The sequence below is a fragment of the Molossus molossus genome, unplaced genomic scaffold, assembly GCF_014108415.1.
Source record: "Molossus molossus isolate mMolMol1 unplaced genomic scaffold, mMolMol1.p scaffold_m16_p_13, whole genome shotgun sequence".
Classification (NCBI taxonomy): Eukaryota; Metazoa; Chordata; class Mammalia; order Chiroptera; family Molossidae; genus Molossus; species Molossus molossus.
In genome coordinates this window covers 54,058,770-54,086,523 of record NW_023425348.1, presented here as the reverse complement: position 1 = coordinate 54,086,523, position 27,754 = coordinate 54,058,770, and the positions used below count along the sequence as shown (strand labels likewise).

Here is a 27,754-nt window from a genome sequence, read left to right as displayed (position 1 = left end):
GAGGGAGAGAGGGAGGAATAGAGAGAGAGACAGAGAGAGAGAGAGAGAAACATCGACGTGAGAGAGACACATCGAGTGGTTGCCACCAACAGGACCCCAACGGGGCCGGGGACAAACTGCAACTGAGATACATGCCCTTAGCGGAAACCGAACCCAGGACTTTGCGGTCCACAGGCCGTCGCTCTAACCGCTGAGCCAAACCGGCCAGGGCTAGATTCTATTTTAAAATCCTCATTCATCTTCTTTCGCACAACTGAGACTTCTCTTTCTTAGTTTTTTCTCCCCTAAATTTATGTCCTCAATCCATTTTGCAATCTGGCTGCTTCTCTTTCTAATCAAAAGATCAAGCTTAAGCCTCAGCTCTTTTCTGGAGGTCTGTTAATTGCTCCAGGAGTTACATCTCGAAACCCATTTTACCACTCAAGTACTGACATGTCTGAGATGTTAATTAATAATACCTTTTTTCCTCCAACAAATTATTCTGCAGGGGAGGCAATGTAGTGTGGTGGGCAGAGAATTAAAAGATCACATTTCAACTTTACTATCTGCTAGCTGAGTGACTTTCAGCAAGTGATGTTACTTAGCATGGCGGACCTTCAATTTTCTTATCTATGGAAAGGGAACCAGAAATAGCCTGCCTACCTCCCAGGGCTGACAAATGGAGAAAATATATGTAAACACACTCTGTAAACCCTAAAAACATATATTCAATGCAAGATGACCTCACTTTACCTGGCATACCGTTGATCACAGATCAGGTGTCCAGTAACACTCAGCTTGACTTGATTTACATATTTACTTATGAAATCTATAAGGTTATATATATGCTGACTGTGTTAAATACAAACAATTTTTTATCTTCAACAGCGGAAGGGTGATTAGAATTTAATATGGCTCAAGGAAGCTGTCCTAACAGCTGTGAGCACTGATTAGATATGCACTCAAATATTTAGAATCTGTCCTTTCTTTTTTCCAGTAAAAACCAAACTAATATGTGTAAGTGTTTTATCTTAAACAGTAATACTTCATTTGCTTATTAGCTACATTTTCATCTTCTCCCTAAATAGCTGCCTTTTGGTACCATAACAGTTACAGCATAAAGTTTAATTAAGAATTCATTATGAAAGGGAAGTTTGCTTCTATAGCCAGAGGGAGTGAGTAAAGCATCATGGTTAAGAGCTGAGTGACCTTAGGCTATTAACTCTGCCTCAATTATTCAACCATAAAATGAGGATAATGCTATCTGCACCTCATAGGATTATTGTGGCTATTTCTTAAATTCATGGAATATACTTTTAACAGCACTTGGCATTTAGTGAGCACTGAATGCATATTAATAGTAACAATAACAGTAACAGTACTTACTAACAAGGATCGATACACATGTAAACTTTCACCTGAACTGTTATTATTTTAAAAAATTTTTTACTGATTTTTCCAGGGAGAGAGAGATAGAAACATCAATGTGTGAGAGAAACATCGATAGACTGCCTCCTGTACACCCCCCACCAGGGAATGAGCCTGAAACCTGGGCAGGTGCCCTGACTGGGAATCGAACCAGGACCTCTCAGTCCATGGGACAACACTCAATCCACTGAACCACCCCAGCCAGGCCCTAAACCGTTATTTAACTAGTTTAAGTTCTTAGCACAATTTAGTACCTGATTTCCATACGGCAGATTAAACTTTCATGCTTGCTGTATAACTTTGCCAACGAAATTTTGAATTTAGTACTTAAGAAAGCTAAACGACCATTGTTTCTATAGCATTAGTGGCAACTTTAATTACATCATAATCAATATGTAAAAATGTCAATGACTCTTTGTTGCCTACACAGTAGGTCCAAGCTCCATGTATTACACAAGTGCCCCACCCTGGATCCCATGTGTTACCTATCAGGAGCCTACCATATGCTTATGCTGTTACAAACTAAACCACTAAGACTATTTTACAGATCTGTGCCTTTCCTCTTGCAGCTACCTAGTGACCTCCTCCTAAAAACCTAGTTCAAGAGCTTTTCTTTCTTGGTGAAAACTATTTTTTAACCACACGATCACTTCCTCTTTCATTTCTCTACCACAGAAGGTAAAGGCTTTTATTTTCACATTTACATTTGTTTACATGTTGGTTTTCTACAAAACTAAACTCCCTGAGTGCAGAAGCCGTATCTTACTGATCTCTACATCCCTATCACAGTGTTGGGTACCACATAAAAGGGTCAATAAATATTAAATGAATTAATGAAAGAATGAACAAACTCACCCCCAGGTAACTACCCTCAGATACAAACTCTAATTTGAAAAAACTCTTGACATCTTCAATTGCTTTCCCAGTTAAAAATATAAAGTATCAACTCCAGTACAGAAAAACAAAAATCAGGACTTAAAAGTAAATTATGCTTTCCTGCCTGGTCTGCTACAGCTGCTATGGGAAACAGTATGGAGAGTCCTCAAAACATTAAAAACAGAATTATCATATGACCCAATACCCCACTTTTGGGTATTTATCCAAAGAAATCCAAAGCACTAATTAAAAAAGATGTGTGCATCCTTATGTTCACTGCAGAGTTATTTACAATAACCAAAGATATGAAGGTATCCTAAATATCCATCAACAGACAACTGGATAAAGAAGATGTGGTACAGTCTGGCTGGTCTGGCTCAGTGGTTGAGCATCAACCCATGCACCGAGAGGTCGCCAGTTTGACTTCCAGTCAGGACACATGCCCAGGTTGAGGGCCTGATCCCCAGTGTGGGGCATGTGGGAGGTGGCCAATGTTCTCTCTCTCCCTCTCCCAGCCCCTCTCTAAAATCAATAAAGAAAAAAAAAAAGGGTAGTACATATACACAATGGAATACTACTTGGCCCTGAAAAAGAACGACATCGTACCATCTGCGACAACATGGATGAACCTAGAGGGTATCATGCTAAATGAAATAAGTCAGACAGAAAAAAAACAAATACTATATGATTTCACCTATATGTGTAATCTAAAAAACAAATGAACCAACAAAACCATAGATAGGACAAACTGATGGCTGCCAGATGGGAGGGGGACTGGGAGCAGTGAAAAAGGTAAAGGAATTAAAAAGTACAATTTGGCTGTTATAAAACAGTTATGGGGATGTCAAGTACAGCATAGAGAACAGAATCAATGATAGTATAATAACAATGTATGGTGTCAGGTGAGTACAAGACTTATGGGGGGATCATTTTGTAAGTTATATAAATGTCTAACCACTATGTCGTACACCTGAAACTAATATAATACTGAGTGTCAACCGGAACTGAACATTAAAAATAATTTAGCCCTGGCCGGTTTGGCTCAGCGGTTAGAGCGCCAGCCTGCGGTCCTGAGAGACCCGGGTTCGGTTCCCGCTAAGGGCATGTACCTTGGTTGCAGTTTGTCCCCGGCTCTGGTCAGTCGTGCGGGTGGCAGCCACTCGATGTGTCCCTTCACATCGATGTTTCTCTCTCTCTCTCTCTGTTCCTCTCTCTCCCTCCCACTCTACCTGAACAAAAAATGGAAAAATGTCCTCGGGTGAGGATAAAAAAAATAATAAAATTTTAAAAAATTAAATGTATTGGGTTGACAGTGGTTAATAAAATTATATAGGTTTCAAGTATAATTCTATAATTCTATAATACAGTCGGCCCCCATTTATCACGGTTAATCAGTTCCAGACTCTACTGTGATAAATGAATAGAAGTAAGATTCTTTATTTATACAGTTGTCCCTTGCCACTTTGCGCTTCGACGATTGCGGCCTCACTCTATTTGTGGTTTTTCAAATATGAAACCGCGATAGAGTGAGGCCGCAAACGTCGAAGTGTGAAGTGGCGAGGGATGACTATATCATCTGTATATTACATTTTGTATGTTTATCACCCAATGTCAAATCTCCTGTCGCCACATATTTGACCCCCTTTACCCTTTACTATCCCACCACCCACTTTCCCTCTGGTAACCACCATACTGTTGTCTGGGTCTATGAGTTAAAAAGTTTTTTTAAAAAGAACTTTTAAGAAATGACTTCTCCTACCTTTTTGAAGAAAAAGTGATTTGCCAAGTGGTTCAATACCATAGGGTTGCTAGGATCAATAGTATAGGCTCTGGAAAGGAGTTGGACACCATTTTTGATGGAATCAGCCTAAAAAAACAATGATGACAAGGCTGAGCGAAAACATTACTTAATTAGCACTTTTTCAGTTTTCTTTATAGTCTGAAGAAGTAAGGTTACATATATCTAAGTTCAGATACCAAAATATAGCTCTTGTTTTATAGCTGACCTTTACCAGGGATAAAATATTTCAAATAGTGAGTTAAATTGTCAAAGTTTAGTTTTCTTATAGTTAACTGCAGAAGCACCTCCACTGGCAATTATATGCAGGGGAAGCATGACAGGGAGCTTCCTTCTCAATATAGGATAGAATGTTTTTGTAGACAGTACAGAGGTCTTTTCTTTTCTTTACACTTATCATGCCATGAATTCATAGGGAGTGGGTTCCAGTAGCTCTGGCTCCTTTCCTTTGGTTCTCACAAAGTGAGCTTCTCTGGGTGGAGCAGGTTGACACTTCAGCTGAACCAGGTACCTTTCTCTTTGGCTTCCTTCTTTTTCTATTCATTTTCCTTCACATGTTTCAGGAAGCTCTTAGAGTACTTAATATGCTCAATATGTACATTAATTCTCTGGGCAAGAATCTTGCCCTTGTTTGTTCACAACAATGCCCACCATAGGCTGGGTGACCTTGTAGATTCTTCCAGTTTTGCCATGGCAACATGTGTGGGCATTCCTTTTTGAACAGTGCCCATTCCCTTGATGTCTACCATATCACCTTTCTTGTAGATTCACACATATGTGGCCAAAGGAACATGTCCACATTTTCTAAGAAGCCTAGAGAACCTATACTAGGTGCCTCTATTCTTTCATGTTACTCATTTTAGTGAATTACTGAAAAATGGTGGTTCCAGCCAAAAAGCAGGATAGAACTTCTCTAAGTGAAAATCTTTTATCTTTTCCCTTTCTTCCCTCCTTATAAGAATAGAAGATGCCTGGAGATGTAGCAGTTTTCTTGTAACAATGAGGTGACAGACATGAGGAGGAAAGGCCACGTTATTAAGGGAGGACAAAAAAATATAAAACCCGGGGTTTGATGATACCAAGGTGCCAAAGTCAAGCCTAGCTGGTTTAGTACACAATAAACACCCTTATGTTTACGTCACTACAGTGTATGCTTTTTGTTTGTTACTTGCAATTGAACACTTTCCAAACTGATATACAGTCTACAATCTCATAGCTCAGATTCTGAAATCCAGAAACCTCTAAAAAACAAATTTTTGTTATCCCGGAGCAAGCTCATTTGGTGGCAAACTTTATCTGAATTGTGAGACTATCTTGTTAGGGTGAACAGTCATTTGCCATAGAAATACAAGTTTGCATTTGGGCTTGTGCCCTAATAATTGGGTGCTCTATATTATGCAGTGCAGGCACCACATTACATTTCTATAACTTGAAATTTTGATTCTAAAACACTCTGGCCTCAAGAATTTTAGATAAGGAACTGTGGGACTGACAGATCAGCCAGGATTTTTTCACTCACATACCTCTTTATTGTTGAGCTCTAGAACAGCCAGTCCAACCAATGCTCCCACACATTTGGAATTGAGTTCCAGGGCTCTGCTGAAAGCGAGACGAGCTTTCTCCAGTTTGTTTAGTTTCACAAAGCAATGGCCCATTCCTAAACGAACTTCCGCTAAAAATATAAAGCCATTCAATCGGTCAAACTAAAGCATTTTTAGGGTTTAAATTAAAAAAAAAATGCTTCAACATTTTCTATCTATGAGTTGCAAAAATCCCAAAATTAACCTCAGTATAACTACACTATGAAATCTTGTGGTATATTACAAACTTGATTTCACTAAAGATTAGATCATATTATTCTCTCCCTGTCCCCCCAACCCTGACCACTCACCATAGATATCTGTCACCGTAGAACAGAACACCTATAACATTGGTATTTTTCTTGTCTTCCAACACTCCTGGCTACACTATACCTACAATATCTAATTTTTGAAGAGCAGTTTTAAGACTGATTACATGCATGACTGATTACACTATGACTAATTACAAGCATAGACTACCATTCCCTTCACAGCTATGCTTGTATATACTACCCAATTTCAAGGCCTTGTCAAGATACAACCATGTTCCTATCTCTGGAACCTCTCCAGTGGTCACCAGATCCTACCCTTCTCATCTATTTAAGGACACTGCTTCAACAACTCTCCCCTATTTTTCCCAAATCATCAAATTTTCCTTCTCTACTAGATCATTCTTCTTTACATACATTCTCCCATCTTAAAAAAAAAACAAAACCTCCTTTCTTGATTTCATTTCCCTTTCCAGTTGTCAACCTATTCCTATTCTTCCCTTAACAGCAAAACCTGAGATCTATCTACACTTGCTACCTTTAATTCCTTTACTTCCATTTTCTCTTGAATCCACTCTGAGGATCTGACACCTACTATTCCAGTAAAACTGCTTTTATCAAGGTCACTAGTAATTTATATGCTGCAAAATCCAATGATCATTCTAAATCTGTTTTACTTCACCTAACAACAGAACTTGACATTGCCTGTCACCCTCTTCTTCTGAAAACACATAAAAAATTATTTTTTCAATTAGTTGACATTCAATAGTATATTAGTTTCAGGTGTATAACACAATGGTAGATATTTATATAACCTACCAAGTGATCCTTCTGGTAAGTCTAGTACCCACCTGGCACCATACAGTTATTATAATATTACTGACTATATTCCCTATGCTATAATTTATATCCCCATAACTATTTTTAATTGCCAATTTTTATTTCTTAATCCCTTCACCCTTTTCACCCAGTGCCCCAGTCTCCTTCTCTTCTGGCAACCATCAGTTTATTCTCTGTATCTATGAGCATTTATTTTGTTCATTAATTTTGTTCTTTAGAGTCCACATCTAAGTGAAATCATATGGTATTTGCCTTTCTCTGTCTGACTTATTTCACTTTGCACAATACCCTCTAGGTCCATTCGTGCTGTTGCAAATGGCAAGACTGCATTCTTTTCTCTGGCCAAGTAATATTCCATTGCATATATGTACTACTTCTTTACCTAGTCCTCCATTTTTTAATTGTTTAAAGTACTGCAGATGTCCTCCTTTTTTGCCCAATGACCCCCTCCTCCCCACTTCCACCTTCCCCAACCCAATGTCTGTGTCCTTTGATTGTGCATGCATGCTACTCATTCCTCTACTGATGGACATCTAGGTTGCTTAAATATCTTGGCTACTGTAAAAGTGCTGCAATAAACATAGGGATGCATGTATCTTTTTGAATTAGTGTTCTGAATTTCTTCAAATAAATATCCAGAGGTGTAAGGGCTGGGTCATAAGGCAGCTGTTTTTAATTTTTTTGAGGACCCTTCATACTGTTTTCCACAGTAGCTGCATCAATCTGCATTCCCACCAACAATGCATGAGTATTCTGTTCTCCACATCCTCCCAACACATTTCTTGATTTATTGATGACAGCCATTCTCACAGGTGTGAGGTGGTAGCTCATTGTGGTTTTAATTTGCATTTCTCTAATAATTAGTGGCACTGAGCATCTTTTCATGTTTACTGGCCATCTGTATGTCCTCTTTGGAGAAGTGTCTATTCAGGTCCTCTGTTTTTTAATAGAAAATTTGGGGGGAGGGGGTGAGTTGTATGAGTTCTTTATAAATTTTGAATATTAACCCCTTATCAGATGTAGCCTTGGCAAATGTCTTCTCCCATTCAGTGTGTTGCATTTCTATTTTGATGGTTTCCTTTGCTGCGCAAAAGATTTTAGTTTGATGTAGTCCCATTAGTTTTTCTCTTTTGTTTTCCTTGCCTGAGGAAATATATCAGGAAAAATATTGCTAAGAGAAATGTCAGTGAGTTTACTACTTATGTTTTCTTCCAGGAAGTCTTATGATTTCAAGTTTTACATTTAAGTTCTTGCCCTGGCCAGTTTGGCTCAGCGGTTGGAGCATCGGCTTGTGGACCAGAGAGTCCCGGGTTTGGTCCCCACTAGGGGCATGTACCAAAAAATAAAATAAGAAATTAAGTTCAATGGTATAAGAAGGTGGTCTAGTACCAGTTTTTGCATGTCTCTGTCCAATTTTACTAATACCATTTATTGAAGAGACTATATTTACCCCACTCTATATACCTGCCTCCTGTAATACATTAATTATCCACATAGACATAGGTTTATTTCTGGACTCTTAATTCTGTTCCACTAATCTGTGTTTGTTTTTATGCCAGTACCATGCTATTTCAATTATTATAGCCTTGTAGTATAGTTTGGTATCAGGTAGTGTTGTTGTTCTTTCTCAAGATTACTGTGGCTATTTGGGGTCTTTTGTGGTTCCTTACAAATTTTTGGATTATTTGTTCTAGTCTTGTGAAGAATTGGTATTTTGATAGAGATTGTATTGAAGCTATAGAGTGCTTTGGGTAGTATGGAAATTTTAACAATGTTAATTCTTACTATCCATGAGCATGGTATATGTTTCCAGTTATTTGTATCTTCTTTAATTTCTTCAATAGTATACAATTTTCCAAGTATAGGTCTTTTTACCTCCTTGGTTAAATTTACTCATATATATATACACACACACATATACACATACACACACACACACACATATATTTGATAAAATTGTAAATGGGATTGTTTTCTTAGTTTCACTTTCTAATAGTTCATTATTAGTATATAAAAATGCAATGATTTCTGAATTTTTATTTTGTACCCTGCTACTTTACTGAATTTATTGATCAGTTCTAGTAGTTTTCTGGTGGAATCCTTAGGGTTCTCTCTCTATAGTATCATGTAATCTGCAAATAATGACAATTTTACTTCTTTTCCATCTGAATGCCTTTTACTTCTTGCCTGATTGCTAGGGCTAGGACTTCCAACGCTATGTTGAATAAGAATGGTGAAAGTGGACATCCCTGCCTTGTTCCTGATCTTAAGAAAAAATGCTTTTAACTTTTCCCAGTTAAGTATGATGTTAGCTGTGGGTCTGTCACATATTGCCTTTGTTATGTTGAGTTATGTTCCCCCTATTCCCACTTTGCTGAGTGTTTTTATCATAAATGGGTGCTGGGTTTTGTCAAATTCTTTTTCTGCATCTGTTGATACAATCATATGACTTTTATCCTTCATTTTTTTGTTTCTTCTTGATTCAGCCTTGGGAGATTGTTGTTTCTGGGAATTTATCCATTTCTTCCAGATTGTCCAACTTGTTGGCATATAATTGTAGTATTTTCTTATAATACTTTGTTTTTGTAATATCAGCTGTCACTTCTCTTTCTTTTCTGATTTTATTTGTGAGTCCTCTGTCTTTTTTTCTTGATGAGTCTGTTTAAAGGTTTATCAATATGGTTTATCTGCTCAAAGAGCCAGCTCTTGCTATGATATTTTGTATTTTTTTAATCTCACCCGAGGACTTTTTTTTTCTTTTTGCATTTATCTTCAGATAGAGCGGGAGGAGAGAGAAAGGGAGAGAGAGAAACATTGATGTGAGAGAGACACATCGAGTGGTTACCACTTACACGGCCCCAACAGGGCCAGGGAAAAACCGCAACCGAGTTATGAGCCCTTAGTGGGAACTGGACTCTAGTCCATAGGCCAACACTCTAACTGCTGAGCCACCGGCCAGGGCTGTATTGTTTTTTTTTTTTATCCTCACCCGAGGACATTTTTCCATTTTTTGCTCAGGTAGAGTGGGAGGGAGAGAGAGGAACAGAGAGAGAGAGAGAAACATCGACGTGAAAGGAACACATCGAGTGGCTGCCACCCGCACGACCGACCAGGGACAGGGACAAATTGCAACCGAGGCACGTGCCCTTAGTGGGAACCGAACCCGGGTCTCTGTGGACCGCAGGCTGACGCTCTAACCGCTGAGCCAAACTGGCCAGGGATGTATTTTTTTAATTTTTATTTTTGAGGTTTTATTTTTTATTTTTAAACTTATCTTTATTGTTGAATGTATTATAGATGCCTCTCCTTCCCCCTCTTTGACCCCCTCCTCCCCATTCCTACCTCCCTCCTGCCTTCCCCACACTATTGCTAGTGTCTACCGGTTATGCATATATGCATATAAGTTCTTTGTTTTCTCCCACCCCCTTCCCTTTGAGGTTCTTCCGATTAACAACCAATTTGCATTTCCTAATACCCTCATCTTTTTCACCCATCCCCCAACCTCCCTCCCATCTGGAAACCAACAAAAAAGTTCTCTGTATCTATGAGTCTGTTTCTGTTCTGCTTGCTCATTTTGTTTGTAGATTCAATTGTTGATAGATATGTATTTATTGCCATTTTATTGTTCATATTTTTATTTTCTCCAAGAAGACCCATCAACATTTCATATAATATTGGTTTGGTGGTGATAAACTCCTTTAGCTTTTTCTTGTCTGGGAAACTCTTTCTATGGTCATGGATTCTAAATGATAGTTTGGAGGATAGAGTAATCTTGGTTGTAGGTCCTTGCTTTTCATCACTTTAAATATTTCTTGCCACTCCCTTCTGGCCTGCAAAGTTTCTTTTGAGAAATTGGCTGACCATCTATAAGAGCTCTGTTGTAGGTAACTGCTTTTTTTCTTGCTGCTTTTAAGATTCTCTCTTTGTCTTTAACCTTTTGCATTTTGATGATGTGTCTTGGTGTGGACTTCTTCAGGTTCATCTTGTTTAGGACTCTCTGTGCTTCCTAAACTTGTATGTGTTTCCTTCACCAAATTAGGGAAGTTTTCTGTCATTATTTTTTCAAATAGGTTTTCAATTTCTTGCTCTCTCACTTCTCCTTCTGGTACTCCCATAATGTGAATGTGATATGCTTGAAGTTGTCCCACAGGCTCCTTATACTATCCTCATTTTTTTGGATTCTTTTTTTATTTTTGCTGTTCTATTTGGGTGTTTTTTTGCTTCCTTACATTCCAAACTGATGGTCTGCTTCTTGGCTTCACCTACTCTACCACTGACTGCCTGAAAATTATTCTTTATTTCAGTTAGTGCATCCTTCATTTCTGACTGGTCCCTTATTATGCTTTTGAGATCCTCACTGAGTTCCTTGACATTCTCATGAAGTTCTTTGAAATTCTAAGTTCATTGAATATCCTTATCCTTATCCAGAGTTTTTTTTTTGTTTTTTGTTTTTTAACTCTGCACTTGTTAGATTGCTTATCTCCATTTTGTTTAGCTTATTTCCTGGAGTTTTGCTCTGTTCTTTCATTTGGGACATGTTTCTTTGTCTCCTCATTTTGGCTGCCTCCCTGTTTGTTTCTATGTATTAAGTACAGTTCCTATGTCTCCTGGGCTTCCTAGGGTGCTCTATTGTAGTAGGTGTCCTGTAGGGTCCAGTGGCACAGCCTCCCTGGTCATCCAGCTGGGCCCTCAAGGTGCATCCCTTGTGTGGACTTTACACCCTTCTGTTTGTAATTGAGTATTGATTGCTGTTGGCACGTCAATGGGAGGGATTCACTCAGGTTGATGAGCTGCAAGGATGGCTGTGCCCACTAACCACTGACCTCTATCTTGGATGATCAGCTGTGCAGGGGCCCGCCACACAGAGCAAGGTTTACTTCATCAGGGCTCTGGTACCCACTGAGTCCATTACTTTAGTGTGTCACTTGTGGAGGTGGTTGGTGCTTTGATGTGGACTGAAGCTGTCCACTGGGTGTGCTGGCTCTGGGGCAAGGTCAGCCACTGTCTGTGTTCTACCCGGGACCACCAAGCATAGCTACAAAGTGATCTGCCAATGGCTGCTCTTGTGCTGGGCTTGGAAATGCCCAGGCAAACCAAACTGTGAACCAAGGCTGGCTACTTCTAGTGCCAGGCCTGAGGCCACTTAGGGAGAGATATGGGGTTCATTGTAGCCAGATGCTGCTTGTTTGAGAGAATTTAGGAAAATCTGAAGCAGGAGCCAAAAATAGGCCAATCCTATGGTAAAGCCACTAGAAACAGCTTGGGTGAGGCAGGGCCTCAGGGAATCACCAGGGTGGGGCAAACAGTGTTAGCCAGGTTGCTGGAGCCACAGATATGGTGCCCCTCTGCCCGCCTTGTGGGGGAAGGGCTTACCAAAGGAACAACAGCTTCCACCAGCACTTCTGTCCAGGAGAAAGCTGCCTCTCTAGCCCTCACCCTGATGCCAAATAACTGTTCTACCCTGTATGTCTCTGGTACCTTTCAATTCATTTGGTCTAATGTGTCAAGGCTGCTGTTTGCTTAATTTTGTCTAAATGACCTATTCACTTATGATACTGGGGTGTTAAAGCCCCCTACTATGACTGTATTACTGTTGATCTCTCCCTTTATGTCCATCAAAATTTGCTTTATATATTTAGGCACTTCTATGTTGGGTCATATATGTTTACAAAAGTTGTATCTTTTTGTTGGATTGATCTTTTTACAATTATGTAATGTCCTTTTTTGTTTCTTATTATAGCCCTTGTTGTAAAGTGTATTTTGTCTGATATAAGTACTGCTACTCCAGCTTCTTTTCTGTTTCTGTTTGTATAAAAAATCCTTTTCCATCCCTTTCAGTCTGTGTGCATTTTTCTATCTGAAGTGGGTTTCTTGTAGATGACATATGTATGGGTCTTATTTTCTTATCCATTCAGCTACCCTATGTCTTTTGATTGGGTCATTTAACTCAACTGCATTCAAGTGATTATCGATAGACACATAGTTATTGCCATTTTATTATTCATTTATGTTCCCCCCTTCTTCTTTTTAAAGAAGTCCCTTTAACATTTTCTGTAATACTGGTCTTGTAGTGATGAACTCCTTTAACTTTTTCTTGTCTGGGAAGCTCTTTATCTCTCTTTCAACTTTAAATTATAGCCTTTGCTGGGCAGAGTAGTCTTGGTTATAGGTCCTTGCTTTCCATCCCTTTGAATAGTTTGTGCCAATCCATTCTGGCCTGAAATGTTTCTGCTGAGAAATCAGCTAACAGTCTTGTAGGAGGCTCCCTTTTAGGTATCTAATTGCCTTTCTCTTGCTGCTTTTAAGATTCTTTGTGTTTAACCTTTGCCATTTTAGTTATAAAGTGTCTTGGTGCAGGAGTCTTTGGGTTCATCTTGTTTAGGATTCTCTGAGCTTCTGTCCTTGTGTGTCTTTTTTCTTCACCCAGTTAGGAAAATTTTCAGTCATTATTTCTTAAAATAGGTTCCCAATCCCTTGCTCTTTCCCTTCTTCTGTCATCCCAATGATGCAGATGTTGTTATGCTTGATGTTGTCCCAGAGGTCCCTTAAACTACCTTTTTTTTTTTACTCCTCACCTGGGGATATGTTTATTATTATTATTATTATTATTTTTAGAGAAAAAGGGAGAGAAAGAAACATCCTGTATGTGCCCTGACTGGGAATCAAACCTGCCACCTTTTGGTGTATGGGACATTCCAAACAACTGAGCCATCTAGCCAGGGCTATCCCCATTTTTTAAAATTCGTTTTTCTTTCTGCTGCTCTGATTGTTTTCTGCTACCTTGTCTTCCAAATCACTGATTCGATCCAGTTTCATTTAATCTGTTATTGGTTCCTTCTAGTGTATTCTTCATTTGCTACTGCATTTTTCATTTCTGACTGGTTCTTTTTTATGGTTTCTATGTCCTTTTTTATGCTTACTATCTCTTTGTTTAAGTTTTGAGTTCAACTATTCTTCCCCTAATTCCATGAACATTCTTTTTTTTTTTTTTTTTTTTTATTCCTCACCCGAGGACATTCTTCCACCTTTTGTTCAGGTAGAGTGGGAGGGAGAGAGAGGAACAGAGAGAGAGAGAGAGAGAGAGAGAGAGAGAAACATCGACGTGAAAGGATCACATCGAGTGGCTGCTACCCGCACGACCGACCAGGGCCGGGGACAAACTGCAACTGAGGTACGTGCCCTTAGTGGGAACCAAACCCGGGTCTCTCTGGACCGCAGGCCGATGCTCTAACCACTGAGCCAAACCGGCCAGGGCACCATGAACATTCTTATAACCATTGAATTGAACTGTGTATCTGGTAGAATACTTGTTTCAATTAAATTTAGTTTTTTCTCTCTGAGAATTCTCCTGTTCTTTCACTTAAGGCATGTTTCTTTGTCTCTCCATTTATATTGCCTCTGTATGTTTCTGTGTATCAGGTAGATTACTATGTCTCCCAGTCTTTGTAGAGGGGCCTTATATAGTGTCCCGGAGGGGGCCCAGTGGCACAGTCTCCCTAATCACCAGAGGCAGGTGCTCCAGTATTCCTTGTGTGTTATGTATGCCCTCCTGGTGTAGTTGAGCCATGATCACTGTTAGCAAGTCGATGGGTAGAGTTGACCTCAGGTTGGCTATGAGGATTGGCCACACCAACAGTGCATTAACTACTGTGTGTGGGCTTATTCAATGCAGTGGAATTTGCCCTAGCAGGGTCTGATGACTGCCAAGATCTCCCTTTGGGTGTGCCGCTTGTGAAGCTAATCAGGTGGTGCTCTGCAGCCAGCCCTCTGGTGTGTCGGTTCTGGGGTCTGTTGGGAGAATCTCCAGTCCAGGTCAATGTCAGTCACTGCCTAAGACTGGCCTGGGCTATGTGTTAGGAGCTACTAATGGATCCATGGCTGGTGGCTGCCTCTGTTGGACCTTGGTGTGTATGGGAAAGTCCAAGCTGTGAAATGAGGCCAGTTGCCGCCAGTACTGGACCTTGGGCAAGACAGCAAAATGCCCAAGGCACACCAAGACCTATTGCCACCTCTGGCTGCCCGTTAAGCTCAGCCACTGAAAGAGCCTCAGGCGGTAGGTGAGTTATATGAGGCAGGTTCTCAGGCAGTCACCAGGTAGGGGCGAATGGTGTTAACCAGGTTAATGCAGTGTTAAACTTGGCACCAGTGCTAGGTCTGAGGCCATTCAGGGTACACTGAAACCAGCTGCTACCTGACTGGGGCCTTTGAAGTGGAGCAAATTCTCAGGGATTCATCATGGTGGAGCTAGTAGACTTCACCAAGCTAAAGCAGATTAAAATTTGGCCATGTGGAGAGAAGGCTCTGCAGGGAAAATTGGTGCCTGTCTACCATGTTGAAAGATGGCCCTTGCCCTAAAGCCACACAACTCATTTTCTCCGTGTCTCTGGCACTCCACAAGCTTGACTGGAATTCCTGGAGAGCTTTTTAAGAAAGACTGCAATGCAGGTCTAGGTTGGCTGCCTCTAACAAAGTCCCCAGCTGTGCAGGAGTCAGCCAGGGTAGGGCTGCAAGGAGTTGTCAGGGTAAAGATAGTGTAGCTCACCAGGTTAATGCCATGTGCAAGGAGTGCTTAACCCAGGAAACAGTGCCATGGGCCATGCATTAGGACTCAACAAGGGGCTTTGGAGGCTATCACTCTAACCCTAATCCTGAAGCCACACAACTTAGTCTCTCCTTGTATAACTGTGTGTGTGTCCCCCCACCCGGGAATGCCTACAAGAGTTTATGCATTGTCACTTTAAGTTTAAGAGGACACTTGGGTTTCTGGAAACAGTTTACATTTGATTTCCGGGCTATTGTACTTATTCTTTTTTCCTCCTCTATTTCTGGCTGCTGCTTCTTCTCAAGCACCTTTGCTGACTCTTCCTCATTTCCATAACCTCTGAATGTCAGAGTGCCTTAGAACTCCACCCTAGGATCTCTTTGCTAGCTACCTCACTTCCCTGTTACTGTTTCAGTGATGCGTTTCCCTGGTCAACCTTTTTTTTTTTTTAATCCTCACCTGAAGATATTTTTCCATTTATCATAAGATAGAGTGGGAGAGAGGGAGAGTGAGAAACATCGATGTGAGAGAGACACATCAACTGGCTGCCTCCCACACAACCCCGGCCAGGGCCAGGGACGAACCGCAACCAAGGTACGTGCCCTTTACCAAATTGAACCCACGACTCATTAGTCTGTGGGCCGATGTTCTAAGTACTGAGCCAAATTGGCCAGGGTGACCTGGTCAACCTTTCTAAGCAACCAATCCCCAATGCTTCTCATACTCCTTTTCTGCTTAATTTTTCTCCTTAGCCCTCACTGATATCTTATATAGTACATGTTTTACTCATTTATTCCTCATCACTGAAAAATAAATTCCATGAATGCAAGGACTTTGGTTTCTTCAGTTCATTGCTATTTTCCCTAGGCCTAGAACAGTGCCTGGCACATAGCTGGTACTCAATAAAATCTGCTAAAATAATGAGATTTTAGAAAGAAAAGTAGTAGCCCTGGCCAGTTTGGCTCAGAGGTTGGAGCATCAGCCTGTGGACCACAGAGTTCCGGGTTCGGTTCCCGCTAGGGGCACATACCAAAAAAATAAATAAGTAAATAAAATGTTTAAAATAAAAAAGAAAGAAAAGTAGTATAGGGCAAAAAGATTATACGATCTACTATTCAGCATTTGAATCAAACATAATGTTTTCTAAAGTCTCAATTCTGTTATTTCAACAATCCTACAGTATCTTTTCACAACTAACCTTATAAGCAACTGCCAAATCCTTAATATCTTAAGTTGGATCAAACACAGCTTAGACTTAAAATAAGATTTTTCTCTTACCTGGACATCCGGGGTTAGTACGTAATGCTTTCTTATAGTAAGCAAGAGCTCCCCTGTAATCCTTCTTGTTAAATGAAATGCAAGCCTTACCTGTAATGGTTTTTAAAAATAAACATGCACTAAATAAAGAACTCAAGTCTCATATGCTCTACACTCATCTAAATCAAATACATCTTAGTAAAACATACTTGAAATAGTGAAAGTGATTTCATATCAAAACTTGTTTTCCATAAGAGTATATTAATTTATGCCTACCAATAAAACAGTCCTATCTTTATGTTGAGCAATAATTAAAACAACTTAGAGTTGTCCAAATAGAGATTGTTTATTGACCCTTTAGAAGTGGATAACAAAACTATTTTTAACTGGTATATATTTTAGTTCTGCAATTTCAAAAGAAACAATGATCTATTGCAGATAGTTATATTTTTAATAAAGTAAAGCTTTTCTACTTTAGTGTCCAGCCCATTACTAAGGAGATATTCTAAAGATATATATTTCAGGCACATGCTGAAAAATATAGATTTGTCAGATGGTTGCTGAAAATGACTTACCAAGAAGGGCTGGAATATTATTTGGAGACTGGTTGAGTACAAAATGAAACTGTGCGTCAGCCTGATCCATTTTGTCACCTTCAAGTAGGCAAAAGCAGGCTCTTCCCAACAAATGGTTCTGAAAACATAATGCATCATCTTAGACTTGACTTTACCAAGGACTAATCACAATTTAGCATTAATGTATTAACACTAAAAGGAAAACCATACAGAAAGGAGATGTAGCATCACCAAAATTCCTCTGTCAACTGTAAGATGCTTAAACTAGTAATATGCAATTCTTAGTAACAAATTGAGAAATTATCCTGAAATGCAACAAGTCTTCTAGGCTAATGACAAAAATAAAAGTTCAAACTCCTTAAAATATGCTTGAAATTCACCTGGAGATGCTGAAATTACTGACTAAATATGTGGATAAGTTTTATATGCTAAATCACTTCAACAGTACAAGGACCAAAGAAATTCCAATTTTAACAAGGGGGGGGGGCCGAAAAAAAAAAAGGAGGAAACAAATAAAAAACAAAATAAAAAAAAAAACAAAACAAAAAACAAGGTACCCCTCTTCATTTTGACTATTTAAATCAACCATGCTATTTTAAGAAAAATTCTTTTAAAAAAATCTATTGCCTATCATACACATTTTGCTTTCATGTGCTATTTTTTCCTTTTATAAATTCAAAGAAATATGACTTATATTACCTGATCATACATAATAATTTTATCGGCCATTGTATACAATAGGGTTGCCTGTGTAATAAGGTCTTTCTTATTGTCCTTATTCTTTTCCTTCCGAGCCTGCTGTACATAGTAGGCGGCCAATGTATCCAAGCAAGTCATCTGGTCTTTTTCATGGTCTCTATAGTCCAAATTACCATCTATACGTGCTGCTTCCAACAACTTTACAAACTCTTCTGTTTTTCCTTGCTTGTAGTATTCCAACTATGAGGTAAAGAATCAAATTAGAATTACTAAAGCATATGTCCATACAAAAAGTTGTACATAAATCTTTATAGCAGTTTCATTTGTAATAGTCAAAAACTGAAAACAAACCAATTTTTGATCAACAGGTGAATGGACAAAGAAGCTGTGGTTTATCTGTATAATGGCTACTGTTCAGCAGTAAAACAGAAGGAATTGCTGATATATACAACAACATAAATAAATCTCAAAATAATTATCTTGAGTGAAAGAAGCCAGATCAAAAGGAGCACATATTGTATGTATCCATTTATATACAACTTTAGAAAATTCTACAATCTATAGCAACAAAAAGCAGATCAGGGGTTGTCTGGACACTGTACGGGACAGGGAAAGAGTTTGGAGGAAAGTTCTGGGGGAGCGGGGGAGTGATGGATATATTCATTACCTTGATTGTGGTGATGATTTCACAAGTATTTACACAGCTGAAACTTCTCAAATGATACTCAAGAAATATATGCAGTTTATTATAGGTGAATTATATCTAATAAAGCTATTTAAAAAATTATAATCACGCCAGCCAGTGTGGATCAGTGGTTGAGTGTTGACCCATGTACCAAGAGGTCGCCGGTTCGATTCCAGGTCAGGGCACATGCCCTGGTTGTGGACCAAATCCCCAGTGCGGGGCATGCAGGAGGCAGCCAATTGATGTTCTCTCTCATCAGTGTTTCTATCTCCCTCTCCCTTCTTCTCTAAAAAATCAATAAAGAAAAAAATCTAAAAAAAAATTATAATCACTACAAATGTTTCCAACTTACTTCTTACCTAGTAATAGTTGATTTCAAACTAAATCAGAGCCCAAAAGAGAAAGCAATGAGAAATATAAAGAACTCCAAACAGAAAACTTGGGGTTCTGGTTCTACGCCTATAAAAATTATCTATGCCTTTGGGCTTGTTATATAACTTCCCCAGGCATGTTTCATTTATTAATAATAAAAAGGAATATCAATCATTCATTAACCACCTACTATGGGCAACATGCTATGCCAGAAGCTTCATATACATTATATCTAATCTGTACAACAACTCTTAAGTGAATAATAACACCCCTATATTTTAGATGAGTAAACAGGCTTAGAGGTAGATGATTTATCTAGGGTTACACAGCTAGTTTGAAGCCACGTTGGAATTTGAACAAAAGATTCTCTAATCTATAGCCCACAATGTTTCACCACTTTGTTTTACCACAGGTGCCCTACTAATCCTCCCACACTCCAATTTTTGTGAGTGCTATTAAAGAAAACATTTGTACTAAAAAAAAAAAATTAAAGTTACTTTCTGGTTTTAAAAACTGTGTGGCAAGCATTAATGACTTGTTCTGCATAGTCTAGATAACTCAGCACTTTAAGTCAGAAGAGCACTGCTTGTCATTGAAAGTACTTCTCAGTAAACCCATATCTAAGAAACTCAGAGTTAGGCTTGAGCACTGGATACAAGCCCAATTCCAGACCTACTTTTCTGGCCTTTCAAGACAGTATTAAGATTTTCCTATTTATCTTTCCATAAAACTGATCTGTGGCACACTTGCTTAGGAATGATTATAGATATTGTTTACTATATTATGATAATCATTTACTATAATGTTTCCATAAAAAGGAAACATCATTATGCAGCTAGTGCTGGTGAGAGTGGGAGAATTTTAGGATCTTTGAAGTGATTTTCCTGAGAATCTCCAGTAGTACTTATGCTATGGAAGGGACCAAACAGGACAAAAACCTTAAGCCTGAGATGAACGTCATCCAAAAGGGCTTTGTGAGTTAGCCCGGAACCTAATCACCTTCTAGAGTATTTTACAGGAAATATTTTATTGTTATGGAAAACAATGTTAAGGAGCAATGTTTACAACCTGACACCTTGTCTATTCTCAGCCTATCCTTAAACATTAAGCAAGTTTTCACTGAGTGACCAATCATCAAATAATCAAACACTTAATACAGAGTACTATTTAACTTTAATGAATTTTGCCTTTACCAACATACACTAATTTAATAGTAGAGGAGTACATCATTTAGGAAACTGGCCTTTTTGCTCCATAAATGGTAATACAGTTAACTTCCATACACATGATACAATTAACTTATTTAACATGCACCCAAGCTGGCTATTACTATATTTGATAACCACTTTCCCAGTCAACATATAAAAAGTATTTGTTGCATGAATACTGACCGCCAAAGCAATCCATATGTGCAGTTGTGTGTGTTCCTGTTTCAAAATACTGATAACTTCATCTCCCTCTGGTAACTGATCGAAGTCAAGTTCAATGACCTAAAACACAAAATGCAAATTTTAAACATTTTCTTTTTAAATTCACATTTCTTTTTGCTTTTCCTGAATATACATCAATATGGATATATGTCACTTTCAGAAGGGCTGAGCAAGTGTATATATTAAAAAAAGTTTAAGGAGCACATGACAAATAGGTTATATGGTAATATAAAGAAAATGGATACAGAAGCAAGTAAGTCCTGTCAGTTGTCTTCAAGTCACTATAACTATAAAACATTACAACAGCTTTGCTTACTCAAAATTTACAAAACACTGCTTAACATATAATGTAGGCAGAGTGCTGGTAAGTATCCTAGAGACACTGATGCCATAGGTCTGATAATCCCAGAGGCAGTGCAAAGTTGAATGCCACAGTACACATTAATCACCAAGGCAGCATTTGTGTGTCCCAGGCACTCCTGAATGTGGCACAAAATTAGCAGTAGGACAATTTTCAGGAATTAGATAGCGGTGATGGTTACACAACTTTGTGAATAGTACCAAAAACCACTGCATTTTACAGTAAGTGAATTATATTTCAACCAACCAGACGAACAAAAATAAAAGTATGAGATATCCAATAAGAGAATATTAATGCTGAAAGCTTTGCTCAGACAAGCCATGGGCCACCATGACGGAGGCATCAGAAAAGCGAAGGGGGTTAATTCTATCAGAACATAGGATGGGCTATATTTTGGGGTCTCTATTTCGTGCACCATGACAGACTAGAGTTTCTAAGGGAGAAAGGGCGACATCCTACATGTTCCCGGAGAAACATACTTGGCTTGCGCAGCAGAGATCACGGTGACATAGCACCCACCTCTCTGATCTGGGAGGTGCTTTACAGTTTATTGAGCACTCTCACACACCTGCGCCCGAAAATTAGGAAAAGAGCAGAGCATTGTCAAACGAACAGGTTGGAGAGGAACTTTCAACAACTCCTTCTTGAGTGGCCCCCAGGCTGCAGGAACACAATGCTCCCAGGCTGGGAGGGCACAGGGGCTGAGGAAGGAGGTGAACGTAGCTTCAGCCGGGGATTTCGAGCTGGGCTCCTGGCGGCGTGGGTGCTCTCGCTTCGGAAACGAAGCCGACGGAAAGTGGGAAGAGAAGACGGTGCAAGTTCAACGCCCAACCCTCCCCCATACCCGACACTTACCTCGTCAGTGTCCCGGAGGGGAATCTCGATGGAGCCCCGCGACATGATGAGATCAAAAGGCGAGCGGGCGTCTTGCCCCGCCGCTCCGCAGCCGGTACTCTTGGCTTCTGGCTCGTCCAGAGGTTAGGAGTGGTTCGGGGTCTGGTCGTCGCGCCCGCCGGTCCGCGGCGCCGCCGGAGCTCCGGTTTCTCCTTCCCGTCAGCCGCTAAAACAACGAGCAGCAGACGGCGTCCTGCCTCTTCCGGCAGCCCCGCCCCCTGCCCCGGAAGCACTCCTCGCTGGATGGCCAATCAGACCGCGGACTCCGAAGCTTTCGTTAACCTGTGCGCCCGTCTGCTGGCCAGCCAGCGGCTTCTGAATCTGAGCCCCTGATTGGTGTAAGCCAGCGTATACACGCCGAAGGCGACGAATGAGGTGCGGGTTCTGGGCCTGGCCTCTGACTGACGTGTGACCTCAGGCCAATGCTGTCAATCCTCTCCTCGGAGCCCTGTGGGGTGGGCGTGGCCAGTCTTGTTTTCCTCTCCAGATCGCTGTGAATATTTCAATCATTCATTCACAACCCAAACATTGGCTCCTGGTTTAGCAGCTATAATGAATGAGTCATCTTTGTAGTAATTTTATTGTTTCAATTTTTTATTAATTATTTTTGTTAGAGATGTTTCTCCTTTTTTCCTCCTAGACACCCCTCTCCTCATCCCGCCCCCCCTAATCCCCCAGTATTGTTGTCTATGTCCATTGGTTATGCATACGCGCATATAAATTCTTTGGTTCATCTCATCCATCTCCCCCGCCCCCCTCCTCTGGGGTCTGTCCGTCTGAACCATACTCCTTTCTATGTCTCTGGGTCTATTTCCTTTATCAGCCCACCTTGTTCATTATATTCCACAAGTAAGTGAGATCATGTGGTGTTTGTCTTTCTCTGATTGGCTTACTTCGCTTAGCATAATACTATCGAGGTCGCTCCATGCTGTTTCAAAGAATAAGATCTTTCTTACAACTGCATAGTATTCCATTGTATATATATACCACAGCTTTTTTATCCACTCAGCTATTGATGGACACTTGGGCTACTTCCAGATCTTAGCAATTGTAAATAGTGCTGCTATGAACGTAAGGGTACATATATTCTTCCTGATTGATGTTTCAGGCTTCTTAGGATTCAAAATGGATAAAAGACTTAAATGTAGTCATTTTAAATATAAATTATTACATGGATTCTGTAATTATTGTGATAGTTCATGTTTTTTTTTTGTGAGCTTTATTATTATTATTTTTGTTCTTTGAAGCATATGAGAATCTGCTAGGTTTGTGACTAATAAAACTGTTGAAGAATTTGATTAAACCTGTAATCAATGTTTTGATTAAATTATAGAATTTTATTGAATGTTTAAATGATCATTTTCATTAAACTATAGAATATGATTAAATTAGTCCATATTCAATGTTTTGATTAAACCAAAGAAGAACCTGATCAAATAAATTTGTAAGTAGTTCAGTTTTACCTCCCAAAGTGTGTCTCGGATGTATGTATTATATCTTCTCATCTCCACCACCTTCATTCTAGCTCAAAAGATTATTATCACTTTCCTACCTGTGTTACTACAATAGCCTGTTTTACCAATGCTCCATCCATTCAAACTCCAATCCAGCTTCTTGATGTTACATACTTATCTTTTAAGAATACCAGTTTGATGTTTGTTTTTGCTCCCGCCTCCTTCAAAACCTTTAAGTGAAAACTTTGTTAAATTTATATTTTGATTAGTTGCATAGCTATTTCAGTGTTTGGAGCTGCACTGTTCAATACAAATGTAATGCTAGCCACATAGGTAATTTAAAAATTTCTAGTAGCCACATTCAAAAAGTAAAAAGAAGTAGACATAATTAATTTTAGTAATATATTTTATTTAACACACCATATCACCATGTAACCAATATAAAAATTGAGATAATTTACATTTGTTCATACTAAATTTTGGAAATCCAGTGTACTTTACTTATATATTTAATTCAGTTGTTTACTTAGTTTTAGTTGGAAATACTGGATCTGTATTAAAATTTTCATACAATTTACAGTTCAAAGAAGAGATTCACATACTAGAGTTTTCCCAAACATACTTAAAAGTTTTACAATAACTAAATCAACTACCAGTTTAAAATTTTAAATTAATTAAAAATAAATAAAATGCAATTAGTTGCATTAACCATATTTCAAGTGCTCAACAGCCACATATGTTTAGTGGATACTGTATTGGACCACACAATACAGTATTTCCAGGAAATACTATTTAATGTATTTTAAGGTTTAAAAGATGAGCATTAAACAAAAGTACACATAGTACTAAATGTTATGCTCCATGCCCAAAGCCTCCCGGGCCTTAAAGACCCTAGCAATATGTTTGAGTTAGTCTCTCAGTTACTGGAAACTGAAGGCATTCTAACTGAAAATGCAAAACACTATGATTGACTAATAGGAGACCTCAATTTAGATTAGGATTTGGAGAAAGTGACAATTAAGTTACAACTAGGAAGACAAGTAAAATTTGGCTAGGTAAAGGCTATAGGGGAGTGTGTACCAGACAGAGGGGACAGTGTGCTGGGGAAGTTTTGTGAATCTGAAAGAAGGCCATGTGGCTGAGACATAAAAAATAAGGGGGAACCCGGCTGGTGTGGCTCAGTGATTGAGCGTCGACCCATGCACCAAGAGGTCATCGGTTTGATTCCTGGTCAGGGCACATGCCCAGGTTGTGGGCCAAATCCCCAGTGGGGGGCATGCAGGAGGTGGCCAATCGATATTCTCTCTCATTGATGTTTCTATCTCTCTCTCCCTCTCCCTTCCTCTTTCTCTAAAATCAATAAAGAAAAAATATTAAGCCCTGGCCGGTTTGGCTCACCGGTTAGAGCATTGGCCTGTGGTCCAGAGAGACCTGGGTTCGGTTCCTGCTAGGGGTGCGTACCTCGGTTGCAGTTTGTCCTTGGCCCTGGTTGGTCGTGTGGGTGGCAGCCACTCGATGTGTCCCTTTCACGTCGATGTTTCTCTCTCTCTCTCTCTCTTCCTCTCTCCCTCCCACTCTATTTGAACAAAAAATGGAAAAAGGTCCTCGGGTGAGGATAAAAACAAATATATATATATTAAAAAAATAAATAAGGGGGAGAGAAGCATGGTTGAAGCTGAAGACATAAGAAGTAGGCATATCGTGCCCCGATTTATCCACGTGAAGCAAAACTGCCACCTTGCTCTGCTTCCAATATGAGTAAGTATACACATCTCATGGTAAGAAAACCAAAACTTTGTGTTTAAATAAAAAAAGAACAGTTATACCACCCATAGTTTCCAAAGTGAATGAAACCTTCAGCATTTTCCGCGTTACTGATTTCCTAACAAAAGGAAACATTTTTGGGGGTTTGGTAAAGACTTTTGTAAGTCTGAAGATACGCAATAATTTGGAGAAATATGGCAATTTATGACAAAATTGCCCTTTTTCCATCATGAACTAACAAATTATAAACCCTATAATCTTGGGGGGGGGTGTGTTTGATGAACCAGTACTTTGGCCTGAACTCACTTATAAACTTTTGCAAGTGTTTTTGTAAGGAAAGCTTTTTTTCAAAATGTTTTTTGTCTTTGAGACTTCTTTTGACATAGGATATGTTAAGGAGTTTTTATTTGCTCTTAGGTGCTATGTAACTGAAAAAGTTGAAATGCTATGGGAGTATCAGTGAGTATATGAGAGAGAGAGAGAGAGAGAGAGAGAGAGAATGGGTTTTGTGGTTTTAAAAGATTATTCTGCTACAGTTCACAGAATAGATTGAGAGTGTTTGAGAGAAGTGGGGAGGCAATTTAGGAAGCTACTGTCCAGGTGACACATGATAAATAGCTAGGAATAGGTTTAAAGTATATATCATATATTTCCCCACTTCCCTCCACTTCCACTAATATATATATATAACATTATATTTTATGTTATAATTAAATATATTAAATTAATATATTTAATTATAAATGACATATATTTAGATATTGTAATATATAAAATTATATATTATAAAATATAAATATATATATTCTTAATATATTATGTACAATATAAATATATAATATAAAATATATTTTATAAAATATACATATATAGATTAATCACTAGGACTTGTTAATGTATTGAAAAGCAGTGTCAAACTGGACAGTTTGGCTCAGCAGTTAGAACGTCAGTCCGCAGACCAAAAGGTCGCGGGTTTGATTTCAGTCAAGTTTGTGGTTTGGTCCCCGGCCCTGTTCAGGGTCTTGTGGGAGGCAACCAATCAGTATGTCTCTCTCACATTGATGTTTCTCTCCCTTTTTCTCCCTCCCACTCTATCTGAAGATAAATGGAAAAATATCCTCAGGTGAGGATTAAAAAAGAAAAAGAAAAAGCAGTGTCAAAGACTTCCAGGTTTCTGGCATGAACATCTGGGTGATTGAAGTGTCATTTTCCAAGACAGGAATGATTAGTGGAGCAGTACATCTGGGCAAGGGTAGATCACTAGTTGGAAATATAGATTTGAAGACAGTTTCTGGGCTGCATAAATAAGTCTGAGAGCCACCGGCATTTAGAGGAAATTTAAAACGATGACATTGGGTGAGATCATCTAGAGAGAGGATGTAGAGTGATAAGAGAAGGGCCTAGGACAGAGCTCTGAGGGATCCTAGCATATGGGGGCAGGTAAGTGGGGAGGGTCTGCAAGGAAGCAGAAGAAAGGACAGAGAAAAAAATCACGTGGCAATAACTGGGACTTAAACTGCACCTCTTGACACAAGTAGCTACAGGCAGCTTTTTGTTTTTTTTTCTAATAGTGGCAGAGACTGATTACATTAGACATTTTTAAGCTGTCCCTCCCATTTTGGAATAAGTACAAAGATTTTATTTCAGCTGGTATGGTTGGGCAATGTTTGTTCACAAAATGCCATGCTCTATGTGAATGCACCAGATCAAGGTGCAGTAATTCATGTATTTGGTCAGGGTGGGTTTTGTTGAGTAGATATTCAGAATAGATCACTAAGATGCTTTAGTTTTCTGTTGTTGATACTGTAGTTGGTTATATTATTGGTAAATGTCTACAGTTAGCCAATTCAAGTAAGTTATTTTATATATTGATAAAATATGCTAATAATTTAAAAATAAAGAATATTTGATCTAAAAGAATATTTGAGATCTAAAATTAGATATCTTTCAAATAGCAGGGCACAATGGGAAGTGTTTTAAGTAGTTTGTATACATTATTAAGAAAGAATAGGAAGTTTTCTAGGGCTGCTATATAAAGTACCACAAACTGGGTGATTCAAACAACAGAAATTAATTTTCTCACACTTCCGGAGGCTGGAAGTTTGAGATCAAGTTTTTAAAAATTCCTTTTTGTATTCTTCATGCCAACAGGGTGTCTAGCAAACAATAGGTATGCAATAAACATTTTGACTCATGAATGAATAAACCCTTTTAATCTTCACATTGAGGTGAGAGTTTTAAATCCCTTCCACCTTTTACAAAAATTTTATTTTATAATTGAGTACCTGAGTAGTGGGTTAAAAGATTGCTCCAGAGGACATACTGAAGAGGAACTCTGAAAGACTTGGGGAAGAGACCCTCCCTCCCCAGTTGCTGGTGAACGCCCGGGATGTTGAAGCAAGACCCCAGCTCCCAGCAGAGGGCAGCAGAGGGCTGCACAGGACTGAGTGGGGGGGGGGGCATGTGTGGGGGTACCGGTGGTGGTGAAGGGAGGGGCTGGGCGGCGGGCTGAGCAGCAGGCCAGGCAGCTAGAACCAGCACCAGACTAGGGTCCGGGAGAAAGTGATCTGTCTAGGCCTCTGTAGGAGTCTAAAATGTGTTGATGGAGAGCGTGAGGTCACCTTTCTATTTGTGTTTAGATTGTGCTGATTCTTATCACACAGAATGTAATGAAGCCGTTTTACTGTGGGCCTGTTGTTAGAAAGGGCTAAAAGATTCTCCTAGAACAATGATGGGGGAGGGGGAAGGCCGAGGCGAAATAGCAAGTGCAGATGGGATTGTTGGTCTTGGCTGCAAGGGACAGGTGTCTTGGAGACTGTTCTGCAAAACAGGGAATAAGATGGTATCAGTCCGTTAAAACCAGCAGGAGCTGGGAAGGCTCAAAGGCAAGATAGCATTTTGGGGGAAAATAGGAGGTAATTATTGACTCCGTGACATACATTGTCAGAAAT

The 27,754-nt window shown here is 39.3% G+C and overlaps 1 protein-coding gene across 1 annotated transcript in view; it reads right to left on the bottom strand.

The window, feature by feature from the left end:
• Positions 1 to 21,758, bottom strand: part of CTR9 (CTR9 homolog, Paf1/RNA polymerase II complex component) — a 38,978-nt gene extending 17,220 nt beyond the window's left edge. Inside the window, exons 1-7 of the mRNA XM_036258561.1 lie at positions 21,547 to 21,758; positions 20,292 to 20,390; positions 17,844 to 18,083; positions 17,145 to 17,262; positions 16,591 to 16,680; positions 5,605 to 5,753; positions 4,043 to 4,150 (exon numbers count right to left, since the gene is read on the bottom strand). Coding sequence (XP_036114454.1) covers positions 4,043 to 4,150; positions 5,605 to 5,753; positions 16,591 to 16,680; positions 17,145 to 17,262; positions 17,844 to 18,083; positions 20,292 to 20,390; positions 21,547 to 21,591 — 849 coding nt within the window. The 5' untranslated portion in view covers positions 21,592 to 21,758. The remainder of the gene's footprint in view (positions 1 to 4,042; positions 4,151 to 5,604; positions 5,754 to 16,590; positions 16,681 to 17,144; positions 17,263 to 17,843; positions 18,084 to 20,291; positions 20,391 to 21,546) is intronic.
• Between the last annotated feature and the right edge of the window lie 5,996 nt (positions 21,759 to 27,754).